The sequence below is a fragment of the Macrotis lagotis genome, chromosome 8 (assembly GCF_037893015.1).
Source record: "Macrotis lagotis isolate mMagLag1 chromosome 8, bilby.v1.9.chrom.fasta, whole genome shotgun sequence".
NCBI lineage: Eukaryota > Metazoa > Chordata > Mammalia > Peramelemorphia > Peramelidae > Macrotis > Macrotis lagotis.
Window position 1 is genome coordinate 163,440,110 of NC_133665.1, and position 16,376 is coordinate 163,456,485.

Here is a 16,376-nt window from a genome sequence, read left to right on the forward strand (position 1 = left end):
CACCTCTTTTTAAACCCAGTCTGAGGCCCATCTGGGGAAAAAGCCCCCTACAACATGGATGGATGTGGTGGGCCATCTTATTTAAACAAAAGTCAGAAGAAAAAACAAATCTCTGCTTCCTTACCAAGCATTCACATTTCCGTTTTCCTAAGAACTTCTGCAAGAAAACCAGAAGTATCAGCCTGGGTCTCTGTTTCCTGTTGCCTTTTCTAATGACCCCCATTGTTGTTGAGTCTTGAGTAGTCCGCCTCCATTTGGACCAAAGAGTTCTCCCCAGCTGCCTCACATCCCTGCTTCTCTCTGGGAGGTTCATCTTGAAGTCTGGCAACCTGGAAAGAGGGCGGCACTCATCGAGCTGACTTTCACCCCCCCAGATTGCTAGATCACGTTGCTCCTTGGGTCACAGATGAGGGGGGGAACCTGACCTCCACTTAGAGTCCTTTGTCCCTCCTGGCAGTCCCCTACTGAGAAGAGGAATCTGGACCACATGGACAGCTTCCAGTTACCAGGACTCAAAGCAAGGAGCCTAGAGACACCCTTGGGTCAGCTGGGGAGTGGACTTGGGGGCATCGATGCTTGAGGTGGGACTTCGCCCAGTGACCAAATTCTTCACCTCTTATCCCTGGTGAGAGACTGGTGAGAGAGGGCAACGGGCATCTGGAGAAGAAGAGCAATGGGACTCAGGCATCTTTGGGGGGGGTATTTCATAAACCACAAGGCTTTGGGGCTGTTATCTGCTGCTTCCTGATGCTGGAATCCAAAACTATTCTGCCTGTCCCTGCATTTTTCAGAAAATGATTCTGCATTTATAGCTATAATTATGATGCTTCCTTTTTAGTAGTGATTTTGCTGCCCTCAGATACAGTTCCCATTGTGGAAACTTTCAAATGTAACATAATTGGTGGGGGAAGAGGTTAAAAATAAGTAGAGATGCCCAGCTCATTTCTTTAAAGTGTTTTGAAAGCTGATGAATTTACTTATTTTAGGGGAGTAATGTGCCTAGATTGGGCATTATTTTACATGATCTTTTATATAACGGAGAGACAAATGTGTTTTTCAGCTCATTGTATGATCTCCTTGTCCATTTCTACCTTCTTATTCACTGTGGAAAAGAAAAGCTGGAAGAGATTTGGGGTCTCTCTTTCATCACTAGACAGTTACTTCCTTGTTCTGTGGCACTGTGTCAAGACCTTAGGTATATATTCATCCGTATATGACTTTATCTGCCTATATAATAAGGATATTTTTTAATCCTATAGAAAGTTGGGAGAACTCAGAATAGAAATTCTTAACTGTATGACTATGGACAGATTAACATTCCTGGGGCTCAGTTTCCCCACCTGCCTTTCTTTTTATCTCCAAATGCTTTTGGACAGTACCTATTACATAGTAGGCACTTATTAAATGCTAATTGAAGACTGAATTAAATAATTAAATGCTAAATGAAATGTTAACTGATTGATTATAGAACGAGGGTAATAGCACCTACTTCCCGCTATTGCTGTGAGGATCAAATGAGCTAACATATATCTAAAGAGTTTTGCAAACCTGCTGTCAATATGCAAATGCTAGCTATTGTTCTGCAAAAATTGCACTACTTTCTTTACAATGCAATGGCTTTGCAGAAAATAGGAATTAAATAATCATGTTCCCTTCAAAAATGATTCATCCTCATCTCAAGACAGAAGTGGCCGGAATGTGAATTGCTATAGTAGCTAATATTCTCTTGCACTTTGAAGTTTGCAAGACCCTTTTTATAAATTATCTCATTTGATCCTTGCACCAACCCTATGAGGTAGGGACTATTCTTCCCCATTTTAGAGATGAGACAACTGAGACTACGTGGTAAAGTGACATGCCCAGGGTCACACTCCTTTGATACAGATGAAATTCAAAGCCAGGTCTTTCCTGATTCCAAGGCTAGTGGTCTTTTCCAAATCACCAGCTCTACCTGGATTCCAAGTTTGTGAAAATATAATCAACCCTACGAAGAGGCAGAGCAGTTCATGAAAAGTTCATCTGAGAACATTTCTATGCTAGACAAAGACCTGGCATTTACCTTGTGGAACTATTACCACTGCTCAATGGTTGACTGCAAGGTGATGCTAAATAAATTAGAAGGTAAATCTCCCAATTGCAGATGACGACCTCATCTGTGCTCTGACAGCTGGGTAATCTATCCAGGCAAAGAGATACAGGGCTGCCATTTTTCTCCAAGGTGGTATTAAATTACTAATATTGTTTGTTTTTTTTCTGGGTCATCCACACTGCCCTTCTCAGACCCTCTTGCCACATTAGACTATAATCGGGTTACACTCCAGAAGGTGGATTCAGGGTCAGGAAGACATGAGTTTGAATCTCCGAGCAAGTCATGAATTTCTCTTAGCCTATTTCCTCATCTCTAAACTGAAGGTTTTTAATTGCAACTACTTCACAGGGATGCTGTGAGATAAAAATGAAGTAATTTATCTAAAGTACTAAATGCCAGCTAGTATTATCATTGGCTGCTGTGTGGTTGTCTAAAAAACAAACATGTTTGCATCATATGGTAAACTCTATCTTTAAAAACAGATTGCTTTGCTCGGACATAGAAACATAGATCTATGATAAAATGTTCTGTCGGTGACAAGAGCGTGATTGACTATTTTAAGAGGAAAGAAGGACCAATGCCTAGAGATATCTTTTGAGCAGGAAGTAGCTTACTCACCAGACTAGGACAGTAGTCCTAGAGAGCATGTGATATTTTTTTAGTTTTGAAAGGCCCCATAATGACATGAGCATGGGGGAGTCCCAGTGAAGAAATTCCCTCTACCATCAAACTTAGAGTCTTGGCAAGTTGTCTGAGATACTTTGAGATGAAGTGACTTTCCGTGTGTGACAGAACGAAGACTTGAACCTGGTTTTCTTATCTTAATAGCCAACTCTCCATCCACTGGACCACACTGACTAATTTTTTATAGATCATGATGCTTTTTATTTTTAATGTTTTTCCTGAGAGATCCATACTCACGCAATTCAACCATACAGTCCAATTTGTCCTTCTGGATCTCCACTGGTAACTCGTAGCCTTTTATGTTCGATAATGTCACAACTGTTAAAGAATGTTTCATTTTCCCAATAATCATCCTAATATAACCATAGAGGGGGTAACTGAGACACAGAGCATGTAAGTGGTTTGCTTAAGTTACACCGCTAGTAAGGCCAGATTTGAACTCAGGTCCTTCCCACTCCAAGGTGGTCTATCCCCTGCACCAGCTAACTGCCCTTGTCTAGTATTTACCACCGTGGTAAATGAGGATAATTTTTGGTTTTCTCTGCTAGGGACTTTTGCAATGTTCATGGGCCTCGGCATGGGGGAAGCAACAAGACAGGGGATAATACTAAGTATTAATATGCTGCTTTAGATGTTATCTTATTTGGTCCTCACAAGAACTCTTCAAGAAGGCGGCATTATTATCCCATCTTATCAAGGAAGAGACTGAGGTTGAGGACAGACGAATGACTTGTCCAGTTAGTAAGAGTCTAAGGCAGGATCCCAACTCAAGTCTTCCTGACTCCCCCAACTCTGCCCTGTGAGTCCACTAGTTGCCTTCCTTTGAGTCAGGAAGATGTGGGTTCAAGTGCTGTCTCTCACAGATACCAGTGAGTTTCCCTGGGCAAGCTCCTTCACAAGGGCAGACTTCTGAGCCCAATCCTCTTGTTTGATTATCTAAAGCCAACATTTATATAGTTTTTAAAGTGCACAAAGTGTTTATTTATATTATCTTTAAGAAGGTAAATTATAAAAAAAATAAAATTAAAAAATAGAAGGTAAATTATAAATGGGATGCTGATAAGCATTCACAGAGGGAGTCTTCTAGGATAATTCCCCACACGGATGAAATCATGGGTTCATGATCAAAACACTAGTCTTCCCTTTGATGCCCGCCACACTCCCAATGACCCTTCCGTGTCTGGCTTTCTCCACAGATGACGGAAGGCCGACACTGCCAAGTGCACCTCCTTGATGACAGGAAACTGGAACTGCTGGTGCAGGTAAGAGGCTTCTTCTCAGTTTCTCTTCATTAAAATTCAAGCTTACAGGTTTGTTCCAATGGGCTCTTGGGTAAAGAAATTCAAATCAACCTTTGCTCTGAGGCCAGGCATCTTACCATGCTAGCAAAGTCCTTAATGACTTGCTACCCCTGAGAGTGTGAGGTTCAGTTTTTCAGAGATTATCTTCCCCTAAAGAACATGAGGCTTTCCAGGGAAGCCTTCCCCTCTTCTCAACTTTCCTGTTATTGTGGAGATCATTGCCATCCTCCCAGATACCCAAAGATTTTGACCTCAGGTTCATCTTCAACTCCTCACGCATCTTCACCCTACATATCCCCTCTCCTATCAACTCCTGTCATGCTATTTCCACACCATCTTCCCCATATGTCCTTTCTTTCTATCCATATAGCTTCACCACCCTAGTACAGACCCTCATCGCTTTACACCTGAACCATTGAAATGGCCTCCTAAGTTCTCCTTGCCTCACCTATCTCCCCTTCCTTTCTGTTCTTCACTCAATGGTCAAAATTATTTCTAACTATATCACACACAGTACTCTACCCCACCTCCTACCCTCATTCAATAAACTTCAGTGGCTCCCTATTACCTTCGGAATCAAATACAAAATCTTATATTAAACATTTAGAGCTCTTCACAAACTGCCCCTTCCTAACTTATTCTTGACTCCCCTCCATGTACTCTATAATAGTGATGTTGTCAAACTCATAGAAATGCAGCTTGTTGGCTGTATATTGACTTAGAAAACCACAAATTCATATTCTCTACAGTGTATTATATTTTTATTGATTTTGTTGAATATGTCCCAATTAAATTCTAATTGCACAAATTTGACACCTCTGTTCTACATCCTAGCAACACTTGGCTCCTTACTGTTACTCAAACACAAAACACTAATTCCAGATCTTTGCATTGGTCATTTTCCAAGCCCGGCATGATCCCCCTCTGGATCTCTACAAGGTAATGGGGTTAAGTGACTTGCCCGAGGTCTTCCCTATTCCTTCAAGGCTCAGTTTAAATCTCCCCTTCTGTGAGAAGCCTTTCCAAGAACACCCTAATATCAGTGCCTTCCCCTCTGAGATTTCCTTCCACTGATTCTTTGTAAATCTCATACATACATATGTGGTTATTTGCATGTTATCATGGCCTATATTTTAGAATGTGAACTCCTCAAGGGCAAAGGCCATTTAGTTGTTTTCCTTTATTTCCCCAATGCTTATCAGTGTTTGTTATATTCATTTTTGTTCTTGTCTGACTCAGTTATGTCTGACCATAGCATACCAATATCATCCATGAGGTTTTTCTTCGCAAAGAGACTGGAGTAGTTTGCCATTTCCTTCTCCAGTGGATTAAGGCAAGCAGAGGTTAAGTGACGTATCCAAGGTCACACAACTTGTAAGATGGAAACAATAAATGCTCATTGACTATGAACAGAATTCCCTCTTTACTTCCCTATTCCTAAATTTCCTCCCTGGTAAACTGAGTGGGGTGGTCTAGATGACCTCTAAATCCCATTCTACATCTCGAGTCTTTGATCCCCAGCAACCTTTGCTTAATTCTTCTGAGTTATACAACATCTCAGAGCAACCTCAAAGCAACTTTCTTTTTTTTTTTTAGTTTTTTTAGGTTTTTGCAAGGCAAATGGAGTTAAGTGGCTTGCCCAAGGCCACACAGCTAGGTAATTATTAAGTGTCTGAGGCCAGATTTGAACCCAGGTACTCCTGACACCAGGGCTGGTACTCTATCCACTGTGCCACCTAGCCGCCCTTCAAAGCAACTTTCTAATGTGAGGTGAATGTACCACCTCCTGGAAGTTCCTTCCAACCTGCCTTGGAACATCTCTGATAGTGGTGAAAAAGTGTTTCCTTATATTTATCCAAAACCGTCTCTTGAAATTTCCACCTTTTGCTCCTGTTCTACTTTCTGGAGCCAAGCAGATTAAGTCAAATGTCATTTTTGTCATGAAAACACACCAACCCTTAATATCTTCTTCATTTGATCATCTTCTCTTCTCTTCTCTTCGTTTCTCAAGACTAAGTCTCCTCAATTCGCCCCATCCTGGCTCAGGTTTTGCACTTTGAACTGGAAGTGAAACCTTTTCATTTGCATTTTTGTATCTATGTTAGTGTGCTAGGATCGTGAAGAGACATGAATCTTTTACCTATTTTCACTGAAATGCAATGAAATGTCGGACTGAAGTTGTGTATCTTCTAATTTTTCCCTTATGCCCCCAATCTTGTGCTTCTTTACTTTCCAAGACTTGCCAGACCTTTAGCTCCTAAGACCCAAGACCATTTGGATCCAATTCATCTTTTGGGGGAGGGAAGGAAGGGTATCAATGTTTCAGGAAAGAAAACAGACACCAGAAAAGAATTGCTCATTTTTAAAAATTAATCTTCTGAGCTATAAACAATATCTCAAAGAAAATGAAGAGCTTGGAATTCAATTTAGCAAATTATAATGTAAGCCCCCTGAAGGCAGAGACTTATCTTGCTTTGATCTTTATTCCCCAGCACAATGCTTTAAACTTTGGACTTAATTAAATTTAGTTCCTCATAAATACATGTAGAGGGAATGAATTAATGAATAATAGAAATATGGCTACTAAATACTAAATATTCATGCTTGATACTAGAGGAAATACAAAATTTAGACAAGACATAGTTCCTACCCTCAAGGGCTTTCTAGCCTTCTAGAAGAAATAGAACCAATATATTAATACATATAATACAATTTATAATGAGGCAAATTCATTAAAAAGTATTAAACAAGGGGCAACTAGGTAGCACAGTGGATAGAGCACCAACCCTGGAGTTAGGAGGAACTGGGTTCTAATGCAGCCTCAGGCACATAATAATTACCTAGCTGTGTGACCTTGGGCAAGCCACTTAACCCCATTGCCTTGGAAAAAACAAAAACAAAAAAAAGAGAGTAGAGAGGCTAATGCAGTAGTCCAACTAAGAGGTAATAAAGACTTCGGTTGGGTCGTTGTAACAGATGAATATACAGGAGTTGGCGGTTGTAGAAGGGAAGGGAATAGTCCAAAATGTCTGAAATTTTGAGCTTTAAGTGCCATCCATGGAAATAGGGAATTTGGGAAAGGAGCATGTATAGAAAGGAAGATGGTAAACTTTTAGAGTGTAGATGTGTTGAGTATGATGTGATGACCTGATATCCATTTGGAGATATTCAGCAGACAGATGTAAATGTAGCACTTATCTCACAAGTTCTCATGGGACCCACCAGAAATCTAACCTTATAGCCCTCTTCCTGTTATATAAAATTTCATTCTTCCCAAAATGTACCATCGGGAGTTAAAAAGTCAGAGACACCTTTCAGTATTCCTTCAGGTTTAATTGATCCCTCAGTACAGAGTGTTTAAAAATATTAAGGACCATAGATAGTGTGACATATTGTTATAGAAAAAATCCTGGTCAGAGAACTTGGTCTAAACACTAGCTACATGACCATGGTTAAATTACCTAAACTATCTGAGTATTTCTTCTTTGGTTAAAAAGAGAACTATTAATATCTAACCTAATGCCATAGGGTTTACAGATCTCATGGAATCTCAATTGGAAACCATCTACTCAAGGGTTTCTTAATATTTTGGGGATCATGAATCCCTCTGGTAGTCTAAAAAAACCTATGGACCCTTTTTCAGAATATTTTTAAATATATTAAATAAAATACTAGAGGATTATATAGGAAACCAATTATAATTAAATGAAAGTTATAATTTTTGCCCAAGTTTATAGCCCTCTCTGAAATCTAACCAAGGACCCCTATGGAGATCCCCGGGATCAAGAACCCCAGATCCAGTCCAACCTCTACCTGAAGAGAACTCACTTTCACGGAATACCCAAGAAAGAGTCATTCAGATTTTCCATAAGTGAAAGGAAACACATTCCCTCCCACTGGAGCCCATCCTGCTTTTAATCAACTCTAACTGTTAGGAAGTACCTTACATAAAACCAACACCTGCCCTCTGCACCCACTGAGGGAAACAAGTCCAAACCTTCTTCCACTTGAAAACTCTCCAGATATTTGAAGACAACTCTCATTCCTCTACCCTGTAAGACCTTTTCTTCAAACAAAACATTTTCAGTTCAGGAAAAAAAAAACCTTAAAAAAAAAAACATTTGCAGTTCCTTTATCAGGACTCAGAAGGCATGACCTCAAGGCCTTTCATTGTTCTAGTCTAACTGTACATTCTCCAGTCACTAATTCTCCCTTAAGAAACATAGCAACCGGAAAAGAGCACAATATTCAATGTCATCTGGAGTACACAGGAAGGATCACTTCTCTAGTTCTATTTACTACAATGGATAGAATTGTAGATGTGGAGTCAGGAGGTCCCAAGTTCAAATTCAGCCTCAGACACTTCCCAGCTATGTCACCCTTGGTTAGTCTTCCTTATCTGTAAAATGAATAATAATAGCACCTACCTCCCTGGGCTGTTATGAAGATAAAGTGAAATAATATTTGTAAAACGATTTCTAATATAAAGCCCCAAATAAATCCCAATTATCATCATCATCATCATCATCATCATCATCATCATCATCATCATTCATGAAGCCCAAGTACTGACTCAGTATCTAACCACTGTCTCTTCTATTTTAACATTCCTTCCTCCATGATGCCAATGATCAGAAATCCCAAAAGGATATTAAAGACATCAATGCCACCCTCATTGTAGCACTCTGGGAGGTATGGCGGACTGTTTAATCGATCACTGGAAATAATTGTTATGAAAGCACTTTGAAAATTATATAGTGCCAGACAAGTGTGAAGCTTTGGTGTTATTAATTAAGACACAAAAACATAATCTTGTTGCTAAACACTAATTTAGTGGATTGAATTTGAAGTGTATTATAGCAAGTATGGTAGAGCAGGGATGGGGGTTTCATGGCTTTGGGGAACTCCCAGATGGGGAAATTCCATCTACCAGCACAGCTTGGAAATTTAGAGTCATAGAATCAGAGGTTCTCAACCTGGGGGGCAGGGAGGGGGTTAAGAGATTAAGAACCTCTATCTTAAAAGTTGCCCAGAGTGGTGAGAGATTGACTTGCTTAGGGTCAGTTGTAAGGAATATTATATAAAAATGAGTGATTTCTCAAGACTCCATCAGTTTATCCCTATAAATACCCCATTGGTCTCAATTTCTTGTGGAGAAAGATGTAAGTAGATTCACCCCAAGGAACTAGTAGATATGAGGATTAGTTTAATGGTAAAATAATAGCAATAATAATAATAATAATAATACCATATTATTTAAATTATTTGTGTTGGAGAGATTATAGTTGGAAAAAAACTGCTTTCTTACTAATAAGATCCTTATTTTGACAGCCCAAACTTTTGTCAAGAGAATTGCTGGACCTTGTGGCATCCCATTTCAACCTCAAGGAAAAGGAATATTTTGGAATAACATTTATAGATGACACGTAAGTAAATTTGCTGTTTAATATTTCTTTCCCTTTTCCCTGCTATATGAACATGCTACTATTTGTGAGAAACAGGCAAATATGTTCAACCTGAGGCTGAGAACATAGAGTATCTACTATATATAGCAAGGGGAGGTTTCATTCTGCCAATTGCAAGGGGAGGGAGTTGGCTGATTGAGATCTGATTATAGGAGCCTGGTGTACATTTTAAAAGAGTTTTTGGAAAGGAATTTATAGCTGTCTTCTATAATCTATATACATCTCTGTAAGAATAGGAAGAGCAATTCATTCAGCATATACACCAAAGAGGTAAATATAAGTTTTATATTTTATAGGTTTGTATTATAACTTTAATGTTGCTGAATTAAAGCAAAGATAGCATGAACATTTAAAACCAAGTGTAGGGAACGCTAGGTGGTATAGTGGATAGAGCACCGGCACTGGATTCAGGAGGACCTGAGTTCAAATCCGACCTCAGACACATAATGACAGCTGTGTGACCTTAGTTAAGTCACTTAGCCCTATTTGCCTTGCAAAAAAAAACCCCTAAATGTTTTAAAACTTATTTCTTTTGAAAAAAAATAATGTAATTTGTATGCTCAGTAGACATTCTCAAGTTCCAGTACAGAATTCCCCCTTTTCATTCAGCAATTGGTTCTAAAAGATCCCCCACATAGTGAAATTCCAGAGTGTTTAGGAATACTTCTTGGACAGCTTCTAACTTTTTTGCTACAAAACTCTTCCTTTTCAACGTTCACTTCATCCTTTGGATTATACCAAATCATAGTTTTGGGTGCTGTCTTTTTAAAAATCAATTTTTATCTTCATCTTTTTTGTTTTCACACCCCCTCCATATCATTCTTCCTATCCTTTACCAGAGTGCTACACATAATAAAAAAGAAAAGAAAAACAGTCTAAAAAAGCAATAGACACATTGAAAAGTCTGAAATCTTCACTGTTCTATACCTGTGAATCCCCCCATCATCAAAAAAGGATGCTTTGGGGCCAGTTTTTGAATTTTATAATTTCTCAACCTTTAGTTTTCTTTGTTTCATTATTTTGTTTTCTGTTGATAGGAATCTATCTTGAATACCTTATAGTTTCTGTTTACTAACATCCCCTAGTTAGAAATAGTCTCATTTTCCCAAGAAGAGCTACCCTAAGTTCATGGCCTGATGGCAGCAGAGCAGAAGTCTCAACTTCCAGGATGTAAATTGCCTTGCTGTGTGAACTTGGGCAAGTCATTTAACTCCATTGCCTTGCAAAAACTAAAAAAAAAAAATTAAAATTAAATCAAAGAAAGGGATATGATAGAAGCCATGATATTCTGTCCAGGGACATGGTAAATTTTCTTTTTTTCTTTTTTTTTTTAAGTTTTTTTGCAAGGCAAATGGGGTTAAGTGACCTACCCAAGGCCACAGAGCTGGGTAATTATTAAGTGTCTGAGGCCAGATTTGAACTCAGGGACTCCTGACTCCAGGGCCAGTGCTCTATCCACTGTACCACCTAGCCATCCCATGGTAAATTTTCAAAACATAAAATACCAAATCTCAGAATCTGGAGGGTATCCTGGACAGTTCCCCACCCCCAATCCCAATAAAAGGGCCATATTCAAAGTTCCCCATTATTCCCTTATCCCAATATTCAGCTAATTAATCCATTTTCAAAAATTTTAGAGGGATGTCTACATCCTTAGGATCATAATTGATGAAGTAGCTAATGTAGAATCTATATAAAACCTGATCTCAACCCTTGCAATCTCAAACTTTACAATATGAATTGTCAAAAAGCAAATCTTAGTTCCTGTGAAAATCAGACAAGGAATTGCCGCAAAATCCTTGCCAGTCACTGTCTTTGAGTCCCTCGCTCCAAGAGAAAGGGGAGCACAAATAACAGCTTTAGGGGACTGAGGTCCCAGAGCTCTGACTTTTTGATAGAACAAATTTCCCAGAATCCAAGAATTTCAGAACTAGAAGAACCAATAAACAGTCATTTAGGCCAACCCAGTCCTTGAAAGAGAATTCCCATTATAATATAGCAATATGTTGCCATCCAACAATTGCTTTGAGACTTTCAATGACAGAGATTCCATTACTAACCAATTCTACATTGGGACATCTACAATTGTTAAAAAAAAAAAAAATTTTTTCTTGACATCAAGCTTCAATTTGCCTCCTTGTGGCATTGACTACAGTGCTTTCCTCTGAAACAGATCAAATTTTATCTTTTTTCTACATGATAACTTTCAGATACATAGCTCTTGATATCATGTCCCCTATGAGTGTTCTTGTCTCTAGGTTAACCATTCCCATTCAGATCCTTTGACTGATCCTCATATGATTTAGACTCCCCAACCTGATTGCCCTCCTCTGGACACTTTCTAATTTATCAACTTGTATCACCCCAGATTAAACAGATACAATAAATATGATCAGAACAGAGTACAGAGAGACAGTCGACTCTCTTGAGTCAGATCAACATTACAATAGCATTTTTTGATGTCACATCACACCCATTTTGAGTTTAGAGTTTACTAAATCTCCCAGATCTTTTCCAGAAAGCTATTTGTCTAACCATGCCCCTTCATCTGATGCTTGGGAAGTTCATTTTTTTAAAGAAAATTGTTAGACTCTCCATTCATCCCTACTGCGTCTTGTTAGCTTCAACCAAAAACTGAAGCCTGTCAGGAACTTTCTAGTTCTTTATGTCGCATAGTTGGCCATCTCTTCTAGCACTGGATCAATTGTGAAAATTTGATAAACATGCCTTCTCTCTTTTTATCTAAGCAGATGATGAAAATGTTAAATAATAAAGGCTAAGTGCTTTTAGGACATTTGAATGGAATCTCCTGCCAAGTTCACATTGAACTGATTGTATTATGGATCTAGATATTCAATCAGTTCTAAATCCTTCTAATAGTATTCATGTGTAGTGCATGTCTCTCTATCTTTGCCACAAAATTAGCATCATCTTGGTGCTGTAGATTGTTTTTTGTATTTTGTATTGTATTTACTTTTGTATTTAAGGATAAATCAGAACCTCTCCATCCTTTGGGATTCTTTTCAATCTATTTTCTAAAGTTCCATAAAATTTTTATAGATGATTCATCCAACATTTTTTTGATATTTCATGGGTTTCAGTGTAGCATCCAGGTCATCCGTCTATTCTCTCTTCTTAGGTATCTTACATCAGTGACTTGCTCTCTTTCCAGCTATGTATTTATTGGTCTGTTCAAGTACAAGTTATCTTTGGAAATATGCTCTCTACCATGTGTCTTGTCATTTTAGTTATTCTGGAATCATGTCATAGGATCATAGACTTAAATGTATCAATGACCTTGGAGGCCTTCATATCCAGTCCCTCCTTTTTACATAGCAGGAATCTGGAGACTGAGAGATATTAAGGGACTTGCCCAGGGTCACACACAGTAAGTGTCTGAGACAGGATTTGAACTCAGATCTTCCTGTCTCAAAGTCCAACACTAATCCTGTTAAGCCACCCATGTGGTTCCATGATCCATAATCACATAAAGCTATCTATGAGCTATAACCATATAATACTCCAGGAGAATTTTGATATTAAGGGATAGGTCTTTGTAACCGCAAACAATTTAGAATCTCTGAAAGTGACACAGTATTTTTCTTTTTTAGGTTTTTGCAAGGCAAATGGGGTTAAGTGGCTTGCCCAAGGTCACACAGCTAGGTAACTATTAAGTGTCTGAGGTCAGATTTGAACTCTGGTCCTCTTGATTCCAGGACAGTGCTATATTCACCGTGCCACCTAGCTGCCCCATGACACAGTATTTTTTCAAAAGCAATTTGACCCACTTTTCTCCTTTCCTAATGACTGAGGCAAGAACTACTTATATAAAGACATACAGAATAAGTGTAAAGTGAATAAATACAAGTATATACAAAGTACTTGCCTCCAACCAAGATTTCTTTGTTCCATATTTGTTTTAGTCACTTTTCCCAGTTGTGCCTTAATTGCCATCTAACGCAGTACCTGGGACATGATTACTTCCAAATGTGATGCTTCCATTATGGGCACAGATGAAAATAGATGGCTATGAAAAGACAGGCAGATGTGTTCTATTTCAAGACTGGTGGGGTTTTTTTCCCTTCCTCCAAGTTTCACATAGAAATGCTGTCAGAATAGGCTAATTTGTAAAGGCCACAGGCTGGAAAAGGAAGAATCAGCCTTGGATCCAGAAGATGAGAATCTTCTGGGTTCAAGTCATAAGTCTGACAGTTACTAGCTCTCTGTAGGATAATAGACAAGTTATTTTATTTCTTTCTCAGAATCACAGAATTTTTAGGATTGGAAAAAGCCTTGGTGGCCATCTAGTTCAGTCTATCCTTCTCTAAAGCATCCCTTTTAAGACATACCTGACAAGTGGTCCTTCAGTTCCTACTGGAAGACCTCCAGTGAGGGGATAGCCATAGGCTCCCAAGGCAAACCATTCCACTTTGGAATAGCCAACACAGGTAGACCTCAAGCCTCCATTTTGCTCTTGGAAGCAACTCTTGACTTTTGCCTTTGGAATCAAACAATTCATGACCATAACAGTCTTTCAAATATTATATCCCCTCTTCTTTAGGTTAAGCATCCTCATTTCTGTCACCATGACATTATGACCCTAAAATTTGTTATGAATGTGGATTGATTTTTTTTTTTTAGATTTTTCAAGGCAATGGAGTTAAGTGGCTTGCCCAAGGCCACATGGTTAGGTAATTATTAAGTGTCTGAGGCCAGATTTTAACTCAGGTACTCCTGACTCCAAGGCTGGTGCTGTATCCACTGCACCACCTGGCCACCCTGATTGATTTTTTTTTTAATTCATTTGGACCCTATGTCCTCTTTTGACTCCTGTCATTTGACCTTGGTCTCAACTTTCTGAGCTGGCTTTGATCATTCAACTCACCATCAACTTCTCTTCTCTCTGGATTTCCCCCTTGTTGACTTGTCAATGGAGAGACAATGTGAACAATAAATATAGAAAACTGGATTTGGAATAGGAAGGCCTGGGTTCAAATCCACCTTTAAAGCACATTGACTTGAGAGAGTAGGAATTTGCTTAACAGAATTCTCAAATCTAATGAAATCACACACCTAGTCCAAAAGAATGAGCAAAAAGCAAACTTGTGTACTACCCGCCCGGAATTTTCAATTCCTGAATCTGCAGCTATAACTATATCTTGGTGTTGAAGCTTTCCCCTTAAAGTTTCCAATTATTGTGAACCCAGTCCAACCCTGGATACCACTCTATACTGGCTTAGTCTTTGAGACATTTCTTCTTCTTATCTGGTAGTCCATCTCTAATAGTGGATAAAAGTTTTTAAAAAATAAATCCTGCCACACTTTTTCCTCTGCATCAGGGACCACTAGAATGACCTGCTCTTGTGGCATTCTATAAACTATATACTATAAACTATAGAGTAAATACAATATACTATATGCTATATTCTAAAGATCATTGCTCACAATTAATCTGATTTGGGGCAACAAGGTGGAAAACTTGGAGAAGGGGAGATCAGATATTGGGTCATCTAGGTGGAGCAGTTGATAGAGTGTCAGACCTGGAGTCCGGAAAACCCGAGTTCAGAACCAAGCTCAGATATTTACTGGCTGTGTGACCATAGATGCTTAAACCTGTTGGCTAGGTACCACAATGGATAGAGTGCTAGGCCTGGAATCAGGAAGAATCATCATTCTAAGTTCAGAAACTAGCACGGTGACCCTGGGCAAGTGACTAAACCTTGTTTGCCTCAATTCCTCATCTAGAAAATAAGCTGGAGAAGGAAATGACAAACCAGTATTTCTGCTAAGAAAACCCCGAGTGGGGTCAAAGAAAGTCAGACATCACAGAAAATGGCCAAACAACAAGGATAGCTATTTGCAGGACGTTGAAAGCTACCCAGAGGAGTTTGGAAGTTTATCCAGTGGTAAACAGTCATAAAGATAATGGTGAGCAGGGGCAGCTAGGTGGCACAATGGATAGAGCACCCTGGAGTCAGGAGGACCTGAGTCCAAATCCAGCCTCAGATACTTAATAATTACCTAGCAGTGTGGCCTTGGGCAAGCCACTTAACTCCATTTGCCTTGCCAAAAAAAACCTAAAAAAATATTTTTTTAAAGATAATAGTGAGCAATTCAAACCAGTATATTCCTTTTATTTTTTTGGCAAGAAAATGGGGTTGTGACCTGCCCAAGGTAAATGTGACCTGCTAGGTAAATGATGAATGTCTGAGATCACATTTGAACTCAGGTCCTCCTGACTCCAGGGCTGGTGCTCTATACACTGCACCACCTAGCCACCCCCAAACAGTATATTCTTTAGTGATATTTTGAGTGGCTTAGATGAGGAGATCAGAGGGGAGGGTGAACAAGGAGGGCTGAAGTGATCAAGGATGACACGTCAAGGAAAAAGAAGAAGCTGGATTCAGGGCAAGAAAAATAGACAATATGACTTAGAGACACAGAAACATAAAATGAACACAGTGTTTGGGGGACAGTGAGGAGTACAGGATCTATGTTGGGGGGGGGGGTTAAATGAGAGAACTGGTCTCAACGACTTCAAAAATCCTTCCCAGCTCTCTCAAGTCGCCATGATCTCTGAGAAATAAATTTACTTAAATGAGCTGGGGTGAGAGAGGGAAGGTGGGGGAAAAATTGAATGGAGAGAAACTATTTATTTGGACAGCTTTGAGAGCAAAGCAAAGGAGTAATAGTAGGAAACCAAAAGCCAGGGAATATTTTTGAGCAAAGGAATGAAAACTGTCTTCAACTGAGTTTCGACTATATGTGACATGGAAGATAGATTGGAAGATGAGAAGACTGGAGACAGAGACTGTTTAATCCAGTGACAAGTGAACT

General features: G+C 39.1%; 1 protein-coding gene across 6 annotated transcripts in view; it reads left to right on the forward strand.

The window, feature by feature from the left end:
• The window catches only part of FRMD4B (FERM domain containing 4B), a 349,156-nt gene that overhangs the window by 188,068 nt on the left and 144,712 nt on the right, over positions 1 to 16,376 (forward strand). For 4 of the 6 annotated variants that reach the window (XM_074198763.1, XM_074198761.1, XM_074198757.1 and 1 more), the window contains 2 exons: positions 3,970 to 4,035; positions 9,406 to 9,500. In XM_074198763.1, coding sequence (XP_074054864.1) covers positions 3,970 to 4,035; positions 9,406 to 9,500 — 161 coding nt within the window. Of the gene's footprint in view, positions 1 to 54; positions 626 to 3,969; positions 4,036 to 9,405; positions 9,501 to 16,376 lie in introns of those variants that run through there. The other 2 variants (XM_074198758.1, XM_074198760.1) reach the window with 2 other exon arrangements.